Genomic DNA, 25,804 nt, shown 5'->3' with positions numbered 1-25,804 from the left:
ATTTAAAACGCATCTCTGGATTATTTGTGGGGCATAGGAATTCATTCATTATTTGTTTTCAAAATATAGTCTGGCCCCCCACAAGGTCTGAGGGACAGTGGACTGGCCCCCTGCTGAAAGTTTGCTGACCCCTGGTAACTGGCCCATGAGCCACCCCCGAACTGAGCCGCCTACTCGGCGAGTCCCCACGCGCTGCACTAAACTGGTGCAGCGTGGCGGGGGACTCTCTTCCGCAGCTCTGGAAATCGCTTCTGTGCATGCCCAGATGCCAAAAATCACCTCTGCACGGGCGCGATTTTCAGTGTTGCGCTGCGCCGGCCTGGCCCACAGAGGATCTCTGTGGGAGTGATCCCGGTAAGCCTTGCAAACCCCTGGCTAAGAGGCTAACTCAAGAGGGAAAGAGCTGTGGTTTGCATGACTAAGGATCCCCGTTTGATCCCCACCATCCCTAGGGCTGAGAAATGCCACAGAGCCTGCTGGTGGTCACTATAGGTCAAGGTTGGGAAAGTGCAGGCCTAAGGGCAGAATGTGGCCCTCCCAGCTTCTGTGCCTGGCCCTCAGCTACAGTCTAAAACACCCAGAGAGGGCACCAGGCTGCAGAAAGATGCCACCCCAGCATTAATTCACCCTTCATAGGATCGAGTGTCTGTCAATCACTCTGTCAGCTCAACCCCAACTGGCTGCAACAGCAGGGGGCAGGTATATTTGAGAGGTCACAGGTCAGTAAAAGTTAAAGGGACCCCTGACCATTCAGTCCAGTTGTGGCCGACTCTGGGGTTGCGGCGCTCATCTCACTTTATTGGCCGAGGGAGCCGGCATACAGCTTCCGGGTCATGTGGCCAGCATGACTAAGCCGCTTCTGGCGAACCAGATCAGCGCACGGAAACACCATTTACCTTCCCGCCGGAGTGGTACCTATTTATCTACTGGCACTTTGATGTGCTTTCAAACTGCTAGGTTGGCAGGAGCAGGGACTGAGCAACGGGAGCTCACCCCGTCGCGGGGATTCGAACCGCTGACCTTCTGATCGGCAAGTCCTAGGCTGGGTGGTTTAACCCTGTGTATAGGAGGCTCAGAACCTTCAGAGGCTGTTGGACTACAACTCCCATCATCCCTTGCCACTGGGCACGCTGGCTGGGGGCTGATGGGAGTCCCTGAACCCCAATCTTCCTTTCCAATGTTTCCGCTCCCACTCCCCCCATCCAGAAGACCCCCACAAGGACACGAGAGGCGCCTGCCTACCTCGAAAGATCTTTATTGTCCTATGAGCGAGGGACTCGAAGTAATTTTTATTTCACTCCAACATCAACAAGTCCCAACGTCGCCCCCCCACCCCCTCCGATTTAGGTTAACAGTTCCACGTCCACATTCATGTTGCACAATAGAAAGCGTCTCTTCTCTTGAATTGCGCCTGTGTTGCATGGAGACGGGAGGAGAGAGAGCAGGAGGGAGGGAGAATGTGGGGGGGGAGGAGCTTCTATACCTCGCCACCCCCCCACCCCGTCCCCCAGGAAAACAGGAAGAAACCAGTGGTCTCGATGCAAAGTCACACTGAAGTTACAACAGCATGGCGATGGAGGCCCCCACCTGGGACTCCTCGGGCCTGTCAAATGTGGAGACACCCCCCCCAGTCATAATAATGGGATGGTGGGGTCGGGAATGGCAACATCTCCCCCCGGACACTCACACACGCCGGTCCCTTCGCGCGCACACATGCTCTCCTCACGAGGTGAGAGCATTGTAGCCTGCGCATGGTAGAGTCTAAGGAGCATCAGGAAGCCTGGGAAAAGGGTGTGTGTCCCACCCCTTGACATAACCTGCAGCAATGCAGGAGCCACAACTAAAAAGTCCCTGGCAGGAGGCCATTTGAAGGCTGGAAGAAGCCCTGCCTCCTTAAGATTTTGGGAGAGGCAGAACCACTACAGTCCAGAAAAGTCCTATCTCAGGAACACGGAACAATGGTTGGGATCCAGAATACTGGAAGAGGCAGGAAGAAAGCAAATGTGTTTCTTCCTAAACTTTTTTATAGAATCGTAGAGTCTGAAGGGACCACAAGGATCACCTAATCCAACCCACCCCCACAGTGCAGGGATCTTTTCCCCAACTGGGGCTCGAACTCATGAACCTAAGATTAAGAGTCTCATGCTCAACCTACTGAGCTACTCCGGGGTGTATCTACACTACAAGCTTGTTACTGGCTTTGCTGAGGCTCCCACCCTCCCTGGAGGATCGCAGCATTCCAGGAGTGCTCAGAATTAGCCCAAGCCTTATTAAAAGAAAAATTAAAATGGTGCTCCCGTCATTTGCTCAGAAAAGGGAGAACGAATTGTTAAGCCAGCCTAAATCTGTGGCTGTCCCAAGGTCGCACCCACACCAGATATGCAAAAACACCCTCCTGCCACCTTAAGCCGTGTCTCCTTGCCCCCAAAGAATTCTGGGAACTGTAGTTTACTTAGGGTGCAGGGAACTGTAGCACCAAGGGGGGTCTCCTAGCAACTCTCAGCCCCCTTGACAAACAACAGCTCCTGAGATTCTTTGGTGGAAGTTCAAGGGCCGTTTTAACTGTGTGGTGGTGTTCCCAGTGTTCAAGGCAGATCGACTGGGTGTGACTAATTTAGGATTGAAAAACCAGTGCGTCTGCTCTTGAGTAGAGCATAGCTGGCCACAACACAGGGTGCAGACAGGGCCCACGACCACAGGAGACAGGCGTGAATGACTGTATGGAAAATGTGCGCCTGGGCCCTCCATTGCAAGCCCGGACATGTCAGCCAAGTCCTGTCTTGGTTTATGGCCTAAGTCCAACATCCTTTCCCACCTTCCAGCATCCTCAGCAGCCCTGAACTACCGAATGATGGCTACGTCCCTAGGAATCTTGCTTTTCACGTATGCAAGCCAACTCAGTAGGCGATAGCTTCCCTGCTAGCTACAGAGGCACCTGAGGGCCGCAGGCTAGTTTAGAGGGCCAGCTCTATGGCCCACACTCAAGCTCCGTCCTCCTCCCACCGCTCGCTCACTGCCCTGCCAGCTCAGACACTGCAAAGAGCAGCACTGCCAGGAGCCAAGGCACACATGCGCTTACAAAACGCTTCCTGGAGTGTGCGGCTGGGGCTGGTTGCTTTTCTGCTTTTCCTTGTTGAGCCAGCAAAGTTTTCCCATCAGGCTGTGCAGAGAACAGGCAACACAGCCAGTCACACAAGCAACCAAGGAAGCGTCACTGCTGGACAGCCAATCAGGAGGAACAGCTGAGCATAGCTCCACCTCCAGCGGTCCCCAACACCCGCCACCTCATTCTACCTAATGGGAGGACCGGCCCTGTCTGGTCCCAGGATTTCTGAAGCCGTTCAGTTACTCTTTTTTTTTTTTTGCGGTGGAGGTGTCCCCCCCCTTCCGCAATAACATTTGGTCCGTCGATTCTGCACAAAGCTTTTGATGGATGGATAGCCAAAAGCGAGAGCATTCGCCTGCCCCGACAGCTTACTTTGGAAGCGAAGTACCGTCTCCCTGGATGAGACTCAAAGTCTGTCTAGTCTAGTATCCCGTTTCTGACAGCTGACCAACGAGGCAGGAAGGGAAGAGCTCTCCCCCATTTACCTGTCCCCAGCACCTGGCATTCGAAGGCATAGAGGCAATCCCCCATTTTTACGCGTTGGTTACATCCCAAGGCCTTTAACTGAAATTGCGTGTTTTGGGAACGCTGTTGAAAAAGCCTGTAAACACCATCTGAACTTCTGGAAAAAACCCTTTAAAAATAATAATGCACCCAACTTCACCACAATTGCTCCCTCCAAACCACCTCACTCAAACTCCCAACTTTCCACAGGCCTCAGAGGTCAAAGGCTCCTGAGATTGCTGGGCGCTATTTTTGCAACTATCACACTCTTTAAAGGACGTTTTTGCCGCTTCTGGGTTTGTGGCGAAGCTCGGGTGCCTTGATTGCACATAACCGGGGAGTTGCCTGCACTGTCCCTGAACGCAGAGGCTACATTTAGGTAGCCAAGGAGATGAGCCCACAAAGAAAGGTGTGCATGTGTGGTGTTGTCGTTTTAAACGGCAGGCAAAAAAAACTGGAGTGGGTCAAGGCGCCTGGCCCTTTGATCTCTCCCTGTTACAAAGCTGTTCAAAGGCACAGATCCTCAATTGGTGAAAAATGGGGCCACCCAACTCCCAGTCAGGCTTCAGAAGGGAATCCTCTAACCCGCCCCCCTTTTAATGCCTCTAAAGGCCAGGAGCAGTCAGTCTCCTGTAACTACAATGCCAGAAAGAGCTGCAGGCCTCCTGACACCCTGAGTGTGATGCTTAGCCCTCGTGATCATGGAGGGGCTCAGTGGTGCAGAGTAAAAAAACAAAACTTAAGGGGAGAAGTGATGTCAAGGCTTCTAAAGCAGCCCAAAGATAGGGGTTCACATACCCCATGTTGCTCTTGGTCTCTCCTCTCTCCCTCAGCCCCAGAAACGGCCTGCTTCAAAGCCAGACACCCCTTCCTCTGTGTCCCGTCCCCCACTTCCTTCCATTCTCAGAAAACTTGTTGAACAACCACGTTCTAAGAAAAAGAAGAAGGGCATTTTGTTTTGAAGCAATGGGTTGTGCAAAACAAGCCAGCCTTTGCACAACTGGCTCCGTTTGCACACACGTGCTCGTGCACACACTCACACACACACACTCACACACAAAAAGGGTCCTTCGTTTCCCCATTCCCCAGATAACTTAGAGGGGGTTGGAAATGGGTGGGCCAAATCAACCTACAGCCCGTTTTTTGTTTTTGATTTTTTTGCAGGGGCACTCAGGTAATAAGGGAACAAGCCAGGGCGGAGGCTTTTGGGTTGCTTTTCCATTTCATCTTCCCACCCGGTGGGGCTCCTCTCTCTCTGGGGTCACAGCGGAGTCCCCGAGGCCCTCCCCGCGGGGCCCGGCCTCTGCCCGTTGCGGTGGCAGCCCTCCCCGCCGTGCACGATCAGCACGGGGAAGTAGAGCGCGTCCTGGTAGCAGGGGGGGCTCTCGAGGGGCTCCGTCTCGATGCTGTTGCTCACATGGCTGCCGCTCAGGCTGCGCAGGATCCCCCCGCAGCGCCGGGCTCCGCTCAGCGAGAAGCGGCTGCAGCTGAAGGGCAGCCGGGCGTAGAGGGCCCGGGTGCCGCGCGAGGGCAAGGAGTTGCTGCTGACAGTCCGGCGGCAGCGCTGGCAGCTGCGCAGGTAGGCCGCCCCGGCCACCACAGTGGAGTCCATGAGAACGGCCTCCGAGTAGCTGGGCACCAGCTGCTGGTTGGAGCGGATGTGCCACTCCAGCTCGGTCATGTCCACCGTGTTGACGCGGGAGATGCGCCGGATGTAGCCGCCCACCGCGTCCAGCGGGCTGGGCCCGTCGTCCGCCCCAAAGAGTTTCTCCACGTGGTAGTGGACGTTGGCGGTGCGGTACTCCGCCAGCACCCGCAAGGGCCAGGAGAGGAGGAGGAAAGAGGCCAGCCAGAAGACCCACCGGCGGGTGTACCAGGGCGGACGCCCGGGGTCGGGGAAAACCATCATGTGCTCCTTGAAGTCCACGTTCTTGAGGTGCATGCCCTCGCGGGCCTCCATGTAGTCGTCGAGGCCTTCGTTCTCGCCGAAGAAGCGGGCCCGCTGGGTGAGGTAGGCCGCCTCGGCCTCCCCCGTGGCGAAGCTGAAGCACTTGGTGAAGCGCAGCTTGGTGACGGGGTAATCTGAGAGGCCCAGCAGCTCCTTGGAGACGTCCTTGACGCCGTGGCCGGCGTAGTCGAACTCGGTCTCAGCCACGTGGGTGTTGACGCGCTCGTGGTAGACCTGCGTGGTGGTGTAGGCGTCGCCGTTGCGGTAGCGGGTGACCTGCCGCGTGCGGCGGATGTAGTGGTAGCTGATGGCCTTCCACCAGATGCAGGGCGTGGCCTGCTGCATGCGCTGCACCTTCTCGTAGACGCTGGCCGTGTCCACGCGGTACTGCATCTGGCCCTTGGCGAAGCGGTGCCAGCACTCCACCAGGTAGACCACGTACAGCATCCCCAGGAAGGCCAGGGGGATGTAGATGTAGCCGTTGGAGCACGGGCTGTCGTGGTAGACCAGGGAGGCGTCGCGGTAGGAGTCGACGTAGTTCAGGCGTGTCACTGTCGAGAGGCGGCACCAGGCCATGACGCCGAAGCAGCCGTACATCAGCAGCGTCAGCACCAGGCATTTCCAGTGGGACTCACGGCAGAGGGAGCTGCTCAGAGATTGCTTGAGGGGGCGCTGCTGCTCAGAGAGAGAGAGAGACAGAGAAAAACAAAATGGTAGGTTAGTCTCGTGGGCTGGCCGGCCGTAGAGGAATGGTGGAGGAACCCCAATACCTCAAGGACCGCCTCTTTCCATATGAACCTACCCGGACCCTGAGATCACCTTATCAGGCCCTCCTTCGTGTGGCCTCTCCTTGAGAGGTCTGGAGGGTGGCAACATGAGAACAGGCCTTCTCTGCAGTGGCTCCCCAAAGAAGTTCGCCTTCATCATACTTTTAGACGCCAGGCAAAAATGGTCCTTTTTAATCAGGCCTTTGGTTGATCCGATTAACATCCTATACCCTTTTAAAATGTGCTTTTGAGGGGGGGGGCTATTGGGTTGTTGTTTTTATTCCTGTTAGGTATCTTGTGGTTTTATATCTTGATTTTATTCTGTGAAGCGCCCTGAGACCCCCAGGTATAGGGCAGTATATAAATTCAATAAACAACAACAACAACCAGCTGGGGAACCACTCAGGGGAGAAGGCTCAGAGCTCAGGGAATAGTTGTGGGTCAGAGGGAGAAGACTGTGGGGAAGAGGTGTCAGATGGTGAAGAGGCAGCAGGGTTTAATGAGTGGGGAGAGACTGTGGCAGTCCAGAGTCAGAGTCAGAAGCTGGAGAAGGGAGGCCAAGAAGCAGATGGTTGAGGCTTGTGAAGAGTCACGGGTGTCTCCCACTCCTGCTGCAACAAGCCCCCCGTCCGTCCGTCCCCCCCCCCCCGGAAGAGGAAAGACAGGCACAAAGGCGCAGTTTCTGATTGCTTGGGGGGAAACCCTGGAGAGAGGAGAAGACATAGCTGGCTGTGGGGATGCAGGGACCTCTCCGCAACTGATCCATGGGAGCAACTCCTAGGACCAGAAGAGGTATGAAGAGAAAGGAGCAGAGACAGGCAAGTAGGCTGAGTATCAGATGGCTTGGGAAGGACGGAGAGGAGATTTAGGCAGCTGTGGGAAGGCAGGGATCCTCAGCCTCTGCAACTGCCTCATAGGGGCAAGGCCTACCAAAAAGAGTTGCTGTGCTCACTAGGCTCAGCTGCCCTGAGCAGGCCTTGTTTCTGCTAATAAAGAGTTAAATTTGTGTACCCTTGTGTGATTTATTGCTGGCTGGCTCCCTGACAGCTAGATATTCCAGACTCTGTCCCTGAATACCCAGGTTCTGTTAAAAACAGCATATACAACGCAAGTCGCTAGTCCTCCTGCTGGTGCCCACTGGGATTGGTAGGGTGGAAGGCAGGGAGCCCAACAGTAGGGGGAGCCAGAGAGCCAGTGAAAGCCACAGCCAATGAATTCCAGCTCCTTCCACATCCTCACATGACTCACACAGCACATGACTTGGATTTAGGCTGTTTAGCAACACTGGAGGGGAGCAGTCTTTTTAGGGACATTAAGAAGAATGCTGTTGCTACATCAGATCCAAAGGGTCTAACCAAGTACAGTGGTACCTCAGGTTACATACGCTTCAGGTTACAGACTCTGCCAACCCAGAAATATTACCTCAGGTTAAGAACTTTGCTTCAGGATGAGAACAGAAATCATGCTCCAGCAGCGCGGCAGCAGCAGGAGGCCCCATCAGTTAAAGTGGTGCTTCAGGTTAAGAACAGTTTCAGGTTAAGAACGGACCTCCAGAACGAATTAAGTACTTAACCCGAGGTACCACTGTACCCTGCTTCTTGTGGTGGACAGGTTGGTGTTTCTAGGAAACCAGCATGTCTTCCTTCCATTGGAAACCCTTTAGCATTGGGGGTAGACTGCTCCTGAGCATGGCGGCTCCATTCAGACCCCAACAAACTTCTGGACCTACAGAAACTATACCATTGACTGGTTCTTGTCCCCACCCCTGGGTTTCACTGCAGCTACACTGGTTCCATAGGGACGCGGGTGGCGATGTGGGTAAAACCTCAGCGCCTAGGACTTGCCGATCGTATAGTCGGCGGTTCGAATCCCCGCGGCGGGGTGAGCTCCCGTTGCTCGGTCCCTGCTCCTGCCAACCTAGCAGTTCGAAAGCACCCCTAAGTGCAAGTAGATAAATAGGGACCGCTTTCTAGCGGGAAGGTAAACGGGGTTTCCGTGTGCTGCGCTGGTGCTGGCTCGCCAGCTGCAGCTTCGTCACGCTGGCCACGTGACCCGGAAGTGTCTCCAGACAGCGCTGGCCCCCGGCCTCTTAAGCGAGATGAGCGCGCAACCCCAGAGTCGGACATGACTGGCCCGTACGGGCAGGGGTACCTTTACCCTGGTTCCAGGTTAGGCGAGCAGGGGTGTGTTTTCATTTTGTGTGTGGTCACTGTCCTCCTGACACAGATCTGACACTGTGATCCTGGCAGGTGGATCACCTGGCTTAAAACTTTTCAACGAGGTTTACGGTTGACCCATCTCCCTCGTGAACTGCGCCCTCTGTTGTGGGAAGCGATGCTCTGGGTTTATGTGCTAATAGTCGTTCTGCCTTGGACCAGCGCTGCCCACATCCTCCCACCCTGGTTTCCCATCCCAGGATGCAAAGGTTTTGGCAAAGGCTTCTGGGAAATGTGCCAAGAGCAAATGGCTATTAGGGTGGTCCCGGGGGGGGGGGCAGGGAGAGGCATTGGGAAGGAGCTTGTCCATTTGCAGTCCTGCACTCAGAGAGCAGGAGGTAGAGAAGAGAAAGGAGAGTGTAAGAGGACTGCAGCTTGGTTGAACTAAAAAGCTTATGGAGTCCAGAATCCAGTTCCTCAGAGAAGTGTTAGAAACTCAGATCTATAAGCCAAAGGGCACCTTAAACCTTGGTTTGGTCTCCACAACAGAATGCTTAGGCACCTTTTCCCCCAATGAGTTTTGTCATTATCACCGTCATAATTTCTATACTGGTTTTTGTTTTAAAGAAAAGTACGCAGCAAGCTCCCTGCATGTAAAAAGCCAGAGCGTCAGGGGAAAGCGTTCCGCTTAAGTTTTCTCCTTGGCTTGCTAGATTTCTATATGCAGTGACATGTGCTTTATTTTAGTGGAATTACATTTAAACATGCAAAACTCCTCCCACCAGCTGCAAGCAAAAGCCCGATGTGGTTCAGCCCACACTCAGTTCTGCCAAGTGTATAAACAGGAATGAAAACACTAAAACCAGACTGGGGGGGGGGAATCAATAATCAGGCCCACAAACTGCACGGGCAGCTAGCTCTGAAAAGGGCTGCACTACCCCACAGATGTTGAAGAAAACAAGCTGAGGGCCCCCTTGTTTAATTTCTCATGTCGATATTAATAGAATTTCCATCCAGATTGGAACACACAACATGGCACTGGCCTGCACTACTCCTCCTGGCCAGTAGGGTGGGGGGCACAAGGAATTATGGGAAATGGACGGGGCATCATGGGAAGTATATCTGCTTCTAGTTGCTTAAGTGCACAGTATGCCTGAAGGGTATTTTTTAAATTACTGATTTGACTATGTTATTTAATCATAATTATATAAAGATATGGTCAAGATTCTTTCTCCCCAACAATATTCGGACACTGACCCGAGTCAAGATTTTTGAAAAAATGTTTTAGATACTTGAAATGCCAAATTTTTAGGTGCTCGTGGGATCTAGGATACAAGGATCTTGCAGCACTGAAATACAGGCGCCCCTGAAAGCTGTGGGGGGCTTAGCCCAGGAATCGCCAACCCAGCACCACCAAAGGCTCAGAGCTCCCATTTCATTTCATTCTTTCTTTAAAAATCTCTAGCTCTCCTGGAAAGTGCAAAATGTGGCAAAATGTGAAGGTACCCTTCTAAGCGAAATTTATGTGAAGTGAGATTGCGTTGCAGCTGCCTTGTCTATTTCTCCTGGCGCTGGAGACTGCTCCCTGTTGCTGTTAGGCAGAAACAGCGCCAGGGCCTGTGTGTAATCAATATTGTGTGATCTTCACAATCAGGGCCAGCAGGGCGCTGCTGACATCCCGCAGGAAACGTAAGGTTGCCAGAGGTGGCCGTCTCTCCAAGTTCATGTTATGCTGTGCTCCCTGTGGCAGCCATTTTGTGTTACGCCACACCCACAGAGCTATTGATTTGTGACTGGTGCCACCAGCAACCTCTCAAAATTCAGAAGGTGCCCACTGGGCACAAAATGTTGGCAATCCTTGGCTTCACCCATCAAGACACCAGCAGAAAGAGAGCCTGCTGAATCAGTCCAGTGGCCTAACTAGTCCAGCACCCTGTTCTCACAGTGTCCATCCAAGATGGCGGCCATCACTGCCTCCTGGAGGAGAGAAGCCATCAAGACCCCCTTCCTGCCTGGCAGGACTAACGTCTAGCCTTCACTGTCATAATAGATCATAGCCACTGCTTTATGTCTTTTTCTAGTTTGAGAGCCAGTGTGGTGTAGTGGTTAAGAGCGGTAGTCTCGTAATCTGGGGAACCGGGTTCGCTTCCCCGCTCCTCCACATGCAGCTGCTGGGTGACCTTGGGCCAGTCACACTTCTCTGAAGTCTCTCAGCCCCACTCACCTCACAGAGTGTTTGTTGTGGGGGAGGAAGGGAAAGGAGAATGTTAGCCACTTTGAGACTCCTTAGGGTAGTGATAAAGCGGGATATCAAATCCAAACTCTTATAATAGATCAGAGCAGGAAGGACAGTGTTTCCCAAACTTGGGTCTCCTGCAGTTTTTGAACTACAGCTCCCATCATCCCTGACCACTGGTCCTGCTAGCTAGGGATGATGGGAGTTGTAGTCCAACAACAGCTGGAGACCCACGTTTGGGAAACCCTGCTCCAGATGATGCTGGACTCCAACTCCCATCATTCCTGACCATCGGCCATGCTGGCTGGGACTGATGGGAGTTAGAGTCCAACAAGATCCAAAGGGCCACTGGTCCACCCCATACCAGACAGGAGGATCCACTGGGCCAATGTGGCAGAATGGGCTTTGCCTTATATTCTACTGGGGCTCAGAACAACTGTCATCTCAGCACAGGCAGGGAAAACAGTTGGTGCCACCGCTTGGCAGGATCAGGCTGATACGGGGGGTGAAGGGCACTGGAATTGGCAGACAGGAAAGAGGCAGCTCAAGAAGAGGGGCCATGAAGGACCTTGAAAGATGTAATGTGAAGAGTCGGAGGTTAGAAGGTTAGCAATATCCTGTCGCTTTCAATTGTCCTGACTTCCCCAAATCTTGGGAACTGCAGTTTGCTAAGGGTGCCGAGCGCTGTTTGGAAACCCCTGTTCCTTGCGCATAGAGACAATTCCCAGAGTGACTTAGCAGCCAATCCTTTAAGAGACTCCCCCATTCCTCTTCACAGAGCCACAATTCCCAGAGCACCCTGGGCAGATGAACTGGCCATTAATTCACTCTGGGAATTTGGTCCTGTGAGGAACAGGGGTGTCTGTTAACAACTGCTGTTCCAAGGGTGGTTACACAATATATCCTTCTTCCCAGGGAACTCTGGGAACTAGAGCTCTGTGAGGGAATAGGGGTTTCCAAACAACTGTCAGCACCCTTAACAAACTTCACTTCCCAGGATTCTTTGGGGGCTGTTTAAAGTAGTAGCGTATTGCTTGAAGCGCAGATGGGGCCTCTGAATGCCAGATGATGAGAATCGTAAGCAGGGAGAGATGCTGTTGCAATTAAGGTCCGGCTAGCAGACTCGGGACACCTGGTTGACCACTGCGAGGAACAGGACGCTGGACCAGATGGGGCATTCGCCTGATACAACGGGCTCTTATTATGTTCTATGAGCAAATCCATTAGACGTCTCACCAAAAACATTCTCCTTCCCATTTCAGCTCCCTGTACTTTAAATATTGTCTCTGTTGTTGATGAGGGCGGTGGGTGACTCCAATAAGCTCGCTTCTGTGTGGATTCTAGCAGCCACCAAGTATCAGGCTGTACTGCAGGAGCTACCTTGTCCTCCTGGCCTGGATGTTACCATCAGTTCCGCGCCTGGATCCGACTGGTGGGCTCTGTTTATCAAGACCAAGAAACCCAGAAATGCTGCTAGCACCAGCTAGGGCTCTCAACTGCGTTTTAAAACATGTAACTTGTGCACTTGTGTTTAAGCTTGCTTTATCCTCCTCCCTCCCCATTCCTTTTTCCTTGTGTGTCATGTCTCTTCAGATTAAAAAGCTTGAGGGCAGGGATCGTCTCTGAATGACTTTTGCAAGCCACTGTCAGAAAGCCTTTTTTTCGCAAAAGGGCGGGGTATAAACCCCTCCTGTAAGTAAACAAACAATAAATACGTGTGCGTGTGTGGGGATATTGATCTGGGGAGCTTTGGCGGAAGGAAGCGGGGCAGGTTTGTCCTCCAGATAAATCTGAATTTTCTCCCATCAGCTAAAGGAGAAACTGTTCCCATTTATCTCTCTCCTCTTGCCACAAGACACCTAACACCAGCTTTTTCTGCAGGCTTAGGAGAGAAATGGTGGAAAGGTTGCACCATCATCAACTCCCAATGGTGCGCAATCATCTCCAAAAATACAGCCTTTCCTCCCCCTTTTTTCATTATTTCTCTTCCACCTGCAAGGCTTGGTGGCAGGATTTTCTCCCCCTCGCCATCGGACGCCCCTCACATTAAAAACCCCACCAAACCACCACCCCTCCCTCGTCTCTTTGCCTGCTCGCTTTGTCTCCCACCCCCGACAACTCCCCTTTCTTCAGAGACAATCCCTCCATCATCCCCATCAGGAGTCGCTGCCACCAGCAGGGAAAAAAAGAGAGAGAGAGCGAGCAGCAAAGCGGAGAGAAGGACGTTGCCTGCTTCTGCTGCAATGCAGAACTTCGTGCGGGCGGACGTTTCCCCCCACCCCACCCGCCACGACCCCCTCCCCCAACGCCGGTAGCAAAATACACACCCCTTTCTTTGCAGATCCATAAAGGCTTCCTCTAGCCCTAACCGATTTCTCTCCCTCCCTCCATCCCCGAGCTCGGAATCCCCCGCGAAAACCCGCCACCGTCACCCCTTTCTGGACGCGCACAATACACAACTCCAAATCACAACGCGGCAAAAAAAAAATCCCTGCGATGCTGCCGAGAGCGGTGATGGTGGGGGCGAGGAATTGGGGGGAGGGTCTCCTATTGTGATGATGGGACAAATGAAGCCCTGCTCGCGCCGTCCCCTCTAACCGCTCCCCCCCCATCCCCGTTTATTTTTAACCCCCGTCTGGCTATTAATAAGACACAAAGCAGCACGTGTTCCCTGCAGCAAAACCGCCGTTGTCTCCCTCCCCCCCCACCCAAAAAACCCACCCCCACGCAGCCTCGCCCACCATCGGGGGTGGGGGGTGGGGTAAGTGGGCCGAAGCTCCGAGAATCGGGCCCCGATCCAGGAGTCTCGACCACCTGCCCCACCCCGCTTTTCCCGGAGTTTGGAGAAGCCCCCCGGGGTCTCCAAATCGGTGCGCCCAGGGCGCAGCGCAAAGCGCGCCTTTCTCTGGCTCTGGGCTTCGGGGGCTGGCCGGCCTTACCTCTTCCCGAGGGGGTCCCCCCGCGGGGGTGAGCGTGGGGAGCTCCCCCGCCCCCGGTTGCTGCGCCCCCTCTTCTTCTGCCAAGCCTGGCATGGTTCACGCGTGGCGCCGCCAGCAGGCGCCCCGGCCGCATGTTAGGGGCGGGCGAGGGGCTCCGCGGCCCCGAGGCAGGAGCGGCGCCGACTCGCCCAGTCTCTGCAGCGGGGCATGGAGACGGCCGCCTCGCCTGCTTGCTTGCCTGCCTGCCTGCCTGGCGCGCACCTTCCCCGGGCTCTCCGCTCGCCGCCCGCGCGCTCAGCTCCGGCTCCGCCCTCCTCCTAGCGGCTGGAAGGGAGCCCGCACCGAGCCAGGGCCGCCTTCCCCGCGCTGGGCCACCCCTGCCCGAGGCCCAAGCCAGGGGCCACGCGCGGCCTCCGCCTCAGCGCCTCCCGGAGCTCTCCAGCCGCTTCGCCCCAATCCTCCATCTCTTCCTTGGGGGCATGACTAAGCACTGTCTAGATGCCCACGTGTTTGCCCCGTGATTCGCGCGGTCAAGGGTTCTGGCCTGCTGCTCGTCTGAACGCAGCACACGCGACTCCGGAAAGCGCCTCTTCCTGCTCCTCCTCTCCTATCTTATGTTCACGTCACTTCGGAAGGCGCCTTGCTTTTGCTTTAAGAGGAGTCCTGCAGACGTTTCGCAGTTCTATGCACCTTGGCATTATACGGTGGTGCTTTTTGGTAAGGCCGAGAGGCGGGTGGTCTTCTTGTCATCTGGGCAGCCCAGGACCTCCAGACACAAGTGCCCAGGCTTGAGCCCCGGGGTGGTCACTTCAGTGCTGCTAACGCAGTGGCTCGACTTCACCCCTGGAGGCGCACAGGGATGCGAACAAAATAAACCATCAGGCCCCGTTTAGTCCAGCGTGATGAGCGCCGCAACCCGAGTCGGTCACGACTGGACCTAATGGTCAGGGGTCCCTTTACCTTTACCTTTTACCTGTTCTCACAGTGGCCAAGCAGGTGCCTGGGGGAAACCAGCACACAGGATTTGACTAAAAGGGAACTCTCCCCCGTTGCAGATCCCAGCCGCTCCTATTCAGAGCACAGCGCGGCCATCCTGGTTACTAGCCGTTGATACCAATGAATTTGTTTGATAATCTTTTGAAAGCAGCCCAAGTTAGTGGAGCCCTGCTCCACCAACCTCAATCCGCCTTGAGTCAGCTCCCTCCTGCCTGCCTTCTTACTTACATCCAGCCCAGAAGGGGGGTGGCCTTGCCTATCAGCTCCCTCCCCCTAAGTTTCAGTGTTGCCTCTTGCAGAACTCAGCAAAAAGGAGGAGGAGGAGGATGGGGACAAAACTAGAATGACTTGGCTCTGCCTGCCGTTTCTCTGGCACCACCTACTGTTAGCCTCCCTGCCTTCTGCCCAATGAGCACCAGCCTCCGCAGGAGTTGGCAGTCAGCCCTTCTGAGGCTAATGGACCTTATTCCTAAGCAAGGAGGTCATAGGATTGCAATCTCAGCTTCCTGGCACTTATCAAGCCCCTGGAGGCATCAGTTGATGTATATATAATATGTGTGGACCAGATCCAAGTGATGTCGAAACTAGAAAACAGGGATGGGAAAGCTGGGAAGCCTGACTCCAACCCCCATCAGCCCCAGCCATAGCCAATGATCAGGTTGTTGAGGGCTGGAGTCCATCTGTGACCTAGATGTTTCTCTATTCTAGCTGTGTTGCCCTAAAACACTCTTTTGCCTCCTCAAGGCACAATGAGTTTCAAGGATGTACACACCATAGGTTTAAATCGACCTCCTCACAAGTGAGAACCGTAGTATGTGAAGGGTGCTGGGAATTGTAGTTCTGTGAGAGGTAAACTACAGTTCCCATTATTATTTGAGGGAAGTCATGTGCCTACTTCACTCATATAATCCAGGTTATATTTGCTCCCTTTATCGATTCAGGGTTTCATATTATCCAGTTTTCGAGGTGGGTTCTCTCCATCGTCACCCACAGAAAAAGCACACAGAGACCACCTGGGTACATTTCAAGTATAAGATGGGAAACTTGCAAATAGATTCTTACATGGATCCAACATGGTATCTTCCTGAGGCTTGCTGGTGGGAATGTTTTTAGTCAAGGTACAATTATTTAGTATCAGCCTTTCATTGCCCAGGAAGTCTAAAAACACACACACAAAAACCCAAAGAAATCAGTGCAGTTTTTAAACCAGCGGCTAAAATCAGAGCAGTTTTGAAAGTTCAGCCTGCCATCTTGATTTGAAATGGCATCCATTCGTATCCAAACAAGGACAAAAACCTGCTCCTTGATGTCATGGAAAATTTGGTTAAAATCAGTGCAGCTTTGAAAAGTTCTCTCTGCCATCTTGATTCAAAATGGCTGGTGGGGGAGATGGGAATTGGAGTCCAAGAAGACCTGCAGGGCCCATCCCTGATATGGATGCCACTAGGGAGGGGGTGAGGTGAGCTTCCCTTGGGAGCGTCCCAGAGCCTGGGTGCAGCCATTGAAGAGGACCTCTTCCTGGTCATAGAACTGCAGAGTTGGAAGGGATCCCAAGGGCCATGTAGTCGAACCCCCTGGCCCTAAGCAAGAAGACTTCAGGGGCCATTCTGCCACACAGGAGAAGGGCCCTCTTACAATGCTCTCAGTAGGCAGGCTGGTTCATATTGGTGCATGCCAACCCATTCTCCGAGTCGTGCAAGATCCCAGGGGTTCCAGGTGCGCTTACCCAGGGTCCGTGTTTCCTTTTGGAAATGAGGGACAGTGGAGACTGTGGTGTCTTTATGATATATGGTTTATTTACACATATATGCAACCTGAGCCTGAGATGGAGGGGCTCACAGCACTAACACTCCCACAGGATCTTGCTTTTCTGGTAGGCACAGCCTGGATCCAAAACCAGATCTCAGCCATTGTGCTCTGACCCTCTCTCCAGCTTGCCGCATTTACCAGACTGCAACCTTTTCCCTTCAGGTCATATTCCAGCCAACTCTAAACTCTAAAGCCTTGCTTTTGTTCTTCTAAGTAATGCTAAGCTGGAGGAGGGACCCCGTTCATTTTGGCACCTGGCAGGGAGCTCCCTATCCTTTCTTAATGGATCGTTACATTTCCTTTTGTTTTTCTAATGGCTCATCTCCCCAGTGATTACAGTGGTACATCAGGATAAGTACTTAATTCGTTCTGGAGGTCCGTTCTTAACCTGAAACTGTTCTTAACCTGAAGCACCACTTTAGCTAATGGGGCCTCCTGCTGCTGCCGTGCCGCTGGAGTCTGATTTCTGTTCTTATCCTGAAGCAAAGTTCTTAACCTGAAGCACTATTTCTGGGTTAGCGAAGTCTGTAACCTGAAGCGTATGTAACCTGAAGCGTGTGTAACCTGAGGTACCACTGTACCTCATTGGGAAACTGATCAGGCTTATATTTTCACCCAAGGAGACTTGCTCAAATTCTAACATTTACTAGATCAAGGAATTTGGGGGGGGGGAGTCTGGCACCCCTGCACTCATTACAGTATGGAAGAAGGCAGGCTTTCAGCTATCCTGCTCCAGGGGTGGGCAGCCTTTGACCCTTGAGACCTGACACTTCAGACCTCTGGCAAGAGACACCTGTCCCTCTTCAAGCAGCCTAGTGGGCAGGCAGGGGGAAACAGAGGGGCGGCATAGGGAGAGAGATATAGAGAAGGAGTGGCAGAGGGAGGGGTGACAAAGAAAAAATAAGGGGTGGCAGAGAGAGAAAGAAAAGGTGGCAAAGAGAGAGAGAAGGGATGGGGGGGAGAGTGTTTGCAGGGGGTTGCAGAGAGAGAAAGAGGGAGACAATAATAGAATTGTAAAGGTGAAAGGGACCCCGAGGGTCATCCAGTCCAACCCCCTGCAATGTAGGAATTTTTGAGCCAACATGGGGCTCAAACCTGTGACCCTGAGATTAAGAGTCTCATGCTCTACCGACTGAGCTATCCCAGAAAAAAAGGGGGGGGGTGTTTCCATCCACTTTTGTCTCTGGCTGTGTCAGCTGCTAGTATACAGCCCCCTTTATATAACTTGATGACCCCTGCTCCATAGCAATTGTTGTTATACAATTCCATTCACCCAGTGGCGTAGCGTGGGTTGTCAGCACCCGGGGCAAGGCAAGTAATTTGCGCCCCCTAACCCGTGGATTTGCGCCCACTAACCCGTGGATTTGCGCCCCCTAACCCCCAGTTGTTGCGCTTGGTGCGGCCGGCCCCCCCTGCACCCCCCACGCTATGCCACTGCATTCACCATATAGATGGGTTTATGAAGCATTTCTTAATCCTTCTGCTCTGCTGAAGAAGAATTCCACGAAACAGTGGGTATATCTGGAATCACTGTTCACTACGTCTGTTTGCAGACCACTTCGGCAGCATTGGACGTCATAAAACAAAGCTTTACGGCTTGTTTTCACCAGATAAGAATCTGATCCATTGCTTCTTTCAGAGACTTGCATAGTCTACAAAGATTTTCAGAGACTTATAAGACTTATGTTTATTTGGTTCTATGTTTTCAAGAGAATCCATCCAGAGTGCATATTTTGTGACTTTCTGAGATTTACAAGATCTCTGGTTATTTGGTTTTGCAGAGAGTGCATATTTCATATACAGTGGTACCTCGGGTTACAGATGCTTCAGGTTACAGACCCTTCAGGTTACAGACTCCGCTAACCCAGAAGTAGTACCTCTGGTTAAGAACTTTGCTTCAGGATGAGAATAGAAATCACACAGCAGCGGCGTGGCAGCAGCGGGAGGCCCCATTAGCTAAAGTGGTGCTTCAGGTTAAGAACAGTTTCAGGTTAAGAGCGGACCTCCAGAACGAATTAAGTTCTTAACTTGAGGTACCACTGTATTTCATACTGTTTAATGTTCTGTATAGATTATATAAAGAGTTTATATTGACATCACATTGTTGCACTTGGTCATCATGTTGCCTTGGATATTGTCAGGGAACTGACATCGGAGCCAGAGGCGGAGGCAAGGCTCTCAAGCGATGCTGGAGAAGGGCCCAGCAGGGAGAGAGGCAGCTCATCAGCTGGGGAAGGAAATCAGCGTAACACCAGGGATAAAGGGGAGCAGATGGGGGAATCGGCGAGGGGGCTCCAAGACTCCTCGCTGGAGACCAGCGGGGAGAGCACGGGTCCTCCACTACCCACACCCTCCCTGCGCAGAAGACTTCCACGCAGGGAGAGTAGAAGGAAACTAGGGGTCAAACAGCTTTTATGCTGGAAAAGGTTTAAGAAACGCCCACTGACGGATTCTGCTAGCGACTGAGGCAGCCACGAAGTGAAGGGCTGTCCAGACAGAAAAGGTTTAACAAGGCAACATAGCCAGGAGTGGCGGCAACTTACGCACGAGCAACCCCATATTCATTACAGATATCATTGAGTATACAGCCCCCAACACAATACCCCAGATGGAATGTGGCCCTTGACTAATTTGACAGGGGGGAAAGGTTCCCTGCTCATGGCCTCATCTCAACCCATAACGTTGTGGATTAGCTGCATGAATTTGGGCAAGCTGTTATCAGCTTGTCCTCGGGTTCTTCTTATCAAATGAGGGGCTATTGGCCTATGGTAGCTTCTCCCAAGCTGGTGTCCTCCCGAAGTCTTGGACTACAACTCCCATCAGCCCTAGCACAGCACAGACATGGAACACATCCCTACATGGAACCGCATAAGAGCAGAGTCCCCTCCAGCTGGAGCTGAACACTTGCATTTCCACAGCTGTTCAGTAGATGGCAGGATTGAGTTGAGAAATACACCTGAATTAGTCCTAAGGGAGTATTAGCGTTGGGAGCGAATGTTAATATTCTCTTGTAAAAATATAACTATATGATCATATTGCAATAATGAGTTGTGTGATGGTATGTTGATTGGGGCAAGGATGTAGGCAGGTAAAGGCTTGCCTGAGGACATATTGCTATGGTCATTAATTACTGTTTACTTCTATAAATTATAATAAATGTAACAGCATTTGGGATTTATTAGTTTATTTTTAAAAAAGTGATGGGGGCAGGGCATGACAGAGGTGTACAAAATGATTTAAGGCATGGAGAAGGTGGATAGAAAATAATTTTTCTCCATCTCTCATAACACTAGAGCCCAGGGCTAATCCAAAAATCTGAATTTTGGGAGATTTCGGACAGACAGGAATGCCATATATACATAGTTTCAGGGTTCTAGCCAATGCCAGCCTCAACAGACCCATTGAAATTAATTGCTATTACTAATTTGGTTCTAGTCTGTGCAACACTTAAAAAAAAAATCTGAGAAATTAATTGAGCAGATTGGCTGTGAATGAGGTGCTAAGAGTTCGAGGTTGCGCCATTTCAGAATCCAACTGCAGGGGTCGCATTTACAATTATCCTCTCTGTGTATACACATCATTAAATCAACAAACCAAACTCCCATCAAGAAGAAAACTGACAGAGCAAAGAAAGGGCTGGGATACAACCTATTTCCCTGATGAGCTACTTATTTACTTGCAGGGAGTTATTAGTGGGTTGTGTTTCTTTAAAAAAAATTGGGGGGAAGCATTCAAAAATGACACACACATCATCCTACATCAGGGATGGGGAACCTGAGGCCCAAGGGGAGAATGCAGTCCTCCAGGCATCTGCCTGGTCCTTGGGTCTCTCCCCAGGCCAGAGGCGTAGCTAGGGCTTTTGCCGCCCAGGCAGTCACTGAGTTTGCTGCTTCTCTCGCCGAAAAAAACATGCAGCCACCCCTACCCCATAACCATGCTAGTGCCCCAAGCCACAGCCCTCACCAGCCCTGCTGTGCACCCTCCTTGAATGTTGTTGCCTGGCTGAAATTTGCCCTTGACCTCTGATCTTGCTTGCCTGGGAAGAAGAAGAGGAGGAGTTTGGATTTGATATCCCACTTTATCACTACCCGAAGGAGTCTTAAAGCGGCTAACATTCTCCTTTCCCTTCCTCCCCCACAACAAACACTCTGTGAGGTGAGTGGGGCTGAGAGACTTCAGAGAACTGTGACTGGCCCAGGGTCACCCAGCAGCTGCATGTGGAGGAGCAGGGAAGCGAACCCGGTTCACCAGATTACAAGTCCACCACTATACCACACTGGGAGCAGTGGCGGAGTAAGCCGATTGGGCGCCTGGGGCGGTGCGCATCCCCTGCACCCAGGGTTGGGGCCAGCAGGGGCAGGACACTCCATGGGGCCCATGAGGAGTCTGCCTGCCTCCTCCCACTCTGCCACCCTACAGCTGAAGGGGAGGCAGCAGGCAGACCATTTGGGGCAGCGTGGAGACTACGGGTGCCCAAGCCACCGCGTCACTCCCAGGAGAGATGCGTGGCTCAGGCACGCTGCAGGCCCCGTGGTGAGTGCCGTCCGGTATTTTGTCACCCCCCTCAGTGGTGACATCCGGGGCGGACCGCCCCCCTTCCTCCACCCCTGCCTGGGAGGAGCACAGAGAAGGGTGAATGAATGCATGTAGGAACAAGTTGGGAGTTATTGTTATTAAATATACCAAGAAAAAAGCAAGAACTCTGGCCAATATAAGTTTCAAAAGTGGGAGTGGTCCCTACTCGCAAATCGAAAGTCAGTTGTAACAAAAACTAATCCATTCCAAAGTATATATTCTTACAAGGATTACAAACTCAAATAGAGATTACAAACTCAAACAGAGATTACAAACTCAAACTCATAAGGATATGTATAACACAATAATTCGTTACAGTATTAAAGATAAGAGTTTATGAGTAGAGATAAGTTCATGTAAGTCCATAGTCAGATTTGACGTGAAGGTCTTAGTTTCATTCATTGTGCAGAAGTCACAAGTCAGTTATGGATCAGAAACCAGGACAGGGTCCTGTTTCGATGTATTCACCTTCATCAGCTGGAAGTATCAAGCATTACATGAGAAGACATTTAAATTCTAAATTATCATAAATTATAAAACAGTATTATGCAACTTTTGGTTCCTTACCTAATTTTTAAGGGGTCGTGTAAGTTTGAAGAATTCGTATAAACATATCCTGTTATTTTCTATGTTTCTCAGAGATAACGACTGGAAATAATGAATATTAATAATAATTACATGTGTTGAATCGAATTAAAAACTCTAAAGCAGCATATACTGTAATCATATGATTCCTCGCCTAAGTGAGGGTGGATCAACATGTATCTTGAGCTTTTCTGTGCGTTTTCAATTTGGAAGTAAGCCTATTACCTTTTACAGTGGTACCTCGGGTTACACACGCTTCAAGTTACATACGCTTCAGGTTACAGACTCCGCTAACCCAGAAATAGTGCTTCAGGTTAAGAACTTTGCTTCAGGATGAGAACAGAAATCGTGCTCCGGCGGCACGGCAGTAGCAGGAAGCCCCATTATCTAAAGTGGTGCTTCAGGTTAAGAACAGTTTCAGGTTAAGAACAGACCTCCGGAACGAATTAAGTACTTAACCCGAGGTACCACTATATATGCATTTAAAGCGGTAGATGAGATCCCGTAGGTCTTCTTAAAGGCATAGAGTTCTAAAGCTCAGAGGACAGCTGCAATTTAATTTTAAAGTCTTAAAGAAATGATGTGTAATCCTGATAGTTATTCAGACTCAGTTATTTTGCTTCTGGCTCCACCCAGCCCTGGCAAATAGCCCCTGGAAGATGGCCCAGATGTGGTCCTTGGGGTGACAGCAATTTCCCCATCAATTAGCCCAAAGTGGTACAGTCCCCTCTTTGGTCTCCCCTTTCCGTGGGCTGTGCAGAGCCCACCCAGCGCTTTGAAAAGCGGAGACGGCTTGAAGAACTCGCTGCACGCTGCTGCTGCCACGCAGGTTCCCTCCGGAGATTTTACGGCCCATATGTTTTCGATCACACATTCGAGATGTCCTGAAGGAGCCTGTGCAGATTCAGTTCTCTGAGCACAGATGGTAGGAAGGAAGAGTGGGACACGGGAGGGCGGCAGGGATGGGGGGGGGGGAGAGTTTGCCGGGGAGGAGGGCAGGAGCCCCTGAACAGATTGTGAGAAGGGAGGGCGCGACTTGCATCCAAAACTTTGCCAGGGAGAAGATGTTAATTAAGAAAATGTGAATGCATTCTAAATTGAACCTGGGCTGAGTGAAATGGGTACAGCAGCCGCACTTCCGTTCATTAAATGGAAGCAGGATAGAAAAGTGTGCGCGCATGTGTTCGCTTGCATTTACAATAATAAAAAAAACACAGTGGACGCTCGTGTTGCGAACGTGATCTGTGCAGGATGCACATTCACCCGCAGCGTTCGCAACCCGCGGTGGTGCGTCTGCGCATGTGCGGGTTGCGATTCGGTGCTTCTGCTCATGCCAAAGCGTGATTTACCGCTTCTGCACATGCGCGGCCGCCGAAACCCGGAAGTAACCCGCTCTGGTACTTCCGGGTTTCGGTGGTCCGTAACCCAAAAAAACTCAACCTGAAGCATCTGTAACCCGAGGTATGACTGTAATAAATATGTTGTTGTTGTTATATAATACAGTGTGGTCTAGTGGTTAGAGCATTGGACTGGGACCTAGAGATTAGGGTCCAAATCCTCCTCTGCTCAGCAAGGAAGCTCACTGGGCATGACTTTGGGCCAGTTACTGCCTCTCAGCCTAACCTGCCTCACAGGGTTGTTGTAGTGATTAAATGAGGGGGAGAGAACCATGTGTGCCACCTGGAGCTCCTTGGAAGGAAAAAACCCATTGGATATAAATGCAATTAATAAATAAATAGAAAAATAAATATTATTGTTATTATTATTTAGTCACTGTACTTGTGGAAATGACTGAAAGCCACAGAGAAATGCTAAAACCAATTAGGATAAGCAAACAATAAAACAATAAAACAAACAATAAAAAGCTTTAGAGGGCCTGTCCTACTAAAATAGGCCACAAATATTTAAAAACCCTTCAAAAGAAGGGCCAAAAGCCTGGCTAAGAAGTATTTGTCTGGTGCCTAAAAATACATAAAGGTGGTACCAGGTAAACTTCCCTGGGGAATAGTAGTAGATAGGTAGCCGTGTTGGTCTGCAATGTGTTCCACATGCAGGGAGCCACCACTGAAAAAGCCCTGTTCTCGTGTTGACACCCTCCAGAATTCCTTTTGATGCTGCAGATGTCAGACTGCAGCTTCAATCATCCCTGATCATTGGCCCTGCTGGCTGGGGATGATGGGAGCTGGAGTCTAGCAACACGTGGAGGTTCACAGGTTTCCCACCCTCTCTTTATACCTCTGCAAGTGCATTTAATATGTGATCTTTGATTGGCTGGGGCCTGATTTGTCTGGGATAATAACATATGGATAATAATAAAAATAATTTATGATTTATACCCCACCCATCTGGCTGGGTTTCCCCAGCCACTCTGGGCAGCTACTTACAGAATATTAAAACACGATAAAACTTCAAACATTAAAACCTTCCATATACATCCATATTCAGATGTCTTCTAAAAGCTATATAGTTATTTATCTCCTTGACCTCTGATGGGAGGGTATTTCACAGGGTGGGTGCCACTACCGAGAAGGCCCTCTGCCTGGTTCCCTGCAACCTCACTTCTCACAGTGAGGGAACCAGCAGAAGGCCCCCGGAGCTGGACCTCAGTGTCCAGGCTGGACGATGGGGGTGGAGACGTTCCTTCAGGTATACTAGGCTGAGGCCATTTAGGGTTTTAAAAGTCAGCACCAACACTTTGAATTGTGCTTAAAAAACGTACTGGGAGCCAATGTAGGTCTTTCAGGACCGGTGTTATATGGTCTTGGTGGAGGACAACAGATGTTACCCATCCATTCTATACCCCAATGGGGCCTCCACTAGAGGAGAACAGGAAAGGGATCCTGAGGTCATGGGGAATAGCTTACTCAAGAGTGCAACTGCAGTGAGCAGATTCCACACCAGGAACTGTAAAGAAAGAAACAGAAAAGTAGACACTCTATTCTGCCTTGGTGAGACCACACCTGGAACACTGCGTCCAGTTCTGGGCACCACAATTTAAGAAAGGTGTTGACAAGCTGGAAGGTGTGCAGAGGAGGGCAACCAAGATGATCAAGACCTATTACAGTCCTATTTTCAAGTCCTATTATTTCAAGTCCTATTACAGTCCTATTATCAAGACCTATTTCCTGTAAGACCTATTACAGTCGTTAAGAGTCGTCAACAGGCTCATCTCAGCTATCTGCCAATCTCCCATTCCCACCACCCTTCTGAGTAATACCCCTCCCCACCTTCTCACTATATAGAAGGATCTGGCAACTTCTGTTTCAGTGTATCTGAAGAAGTGTGCATGCACATGAAAGCTCATACCAAGAACTAACTTAGTTGGTCTTTAAGGTGCTACTGGAAGGAATTTTTTTATTTTGAAGATGATCAAGGGTCTGGATGAGGAACGGTTGAAGGAGCTGGGTATGTTTAGCCTGGAAAAGAGGAGACTGAGATACGATGGCCATCTTCAGATATCTTAATAATAATAATAATAATTAATTTATTATTTATACCCCACCCATCTGGCTGGGCTTCCCCAGCCACTCTGAGCGGCTTCCAAAAGAATATTAAAATACTATAATACATCAAACATTAAAAGCTTCCCGAAACACTCAAGGACTGTGACATATAAGCTGGAGCAAGCTTGTTTTCGCCTCCTGAGGGTAGGACCCGAACCAATAGCTTCAAGTTACAAGAAAGGAGATTCCGACTAAACATCAGGAAGAACTTTCTGACAGTAAGAGCTATTTGACACACAAATGGACTCCTTCAGGAGGTGTGGACTTTCCCTCACTGGAGGTTTTTAAGGTTGGATGGCCAGCTGTCATAGATGATGATGATGATGATGATGATAATAATAATAATAATAATTTATTTATACCCTTCCCATCTGGCTGAGTTTCCCCAGCCACTCTGGGCGGCTTCCAATCAAGTGTTAAAAACAACACAGCATTAAATATTAAAAACTTCCCTGAACAGGGCTGCCTTCAGATGTCTTTTAAAGATAGGATAGCTGCTTATTTCCTTCACATCTGAAGGGAGGGTGTTCCACAGGGCAGGCGCCACTACCGAGAAGGCCCTCTGTCTGGTTCCCTGTAACCTCACTTCTCGCAATGAGGGAACTGCCAGAAGGCCCTCAGAGCTGGACCTCAGTGTCTGGGCTGGATGATGGGGGTGGAGACGCTCCTTCAGGTATACA

The 25,804-nt window shown here is 51.1% G+C and overlaps 1 protein-coding gene and 1 long non-coding RNA gene across 2 annotated transcripts in view; one reads left to right on the top strand and one right to left on the bottom strand.

The window, feature by feature from the left end:
• The window catches only part of LOC310694567, a 120,768-nt gene that overhangs the window by 2,506 nt on the left and 92,458 nt on the right, over window positions 1–25,804 (top strand). The gene's annotated exons all lie outside the window — the stretch shown is intronic.
• TMEM151A (transmembrane protein 151A) lies at window positions 1,240–14,380 on the bottom strand. Its single transcript, XM_083477618.1, has 2 exons — window positions 13,657–14,380; window positions 1,240–6,233 (listed from the first exon to the last, which is right to left on the bottom strand). Exons 1-2 carry the CDS (start codon window positions 13,747–13,749, stop codon window positions 4,872–4,874), a joined length of 1,455 nt encoding a protein of 484 aa, XP_083333744.1. The 5' UTR covers window positions 13,750–14,380; the 3' UTR covers window positions 1,240–4,871.

The sequence above is a fragment of the Podarcis liolepis genome (genome assembly GCF_965112155.1).
Source record: "Podarcis liolepis genome assembly, chromosome: 15".
NCBI classification, from domain to species: domain Eukaryota; kingdom Metazoa; phylum Chordata; class Lepidosauria; order Squamata; family Lacertidae; genus Podarcis; species Podarcis liolepis.
Note: the sequence above shows the minus strand (reverse complement) of the source record. Positions and strands in the feature narration are given on the sequence as shown.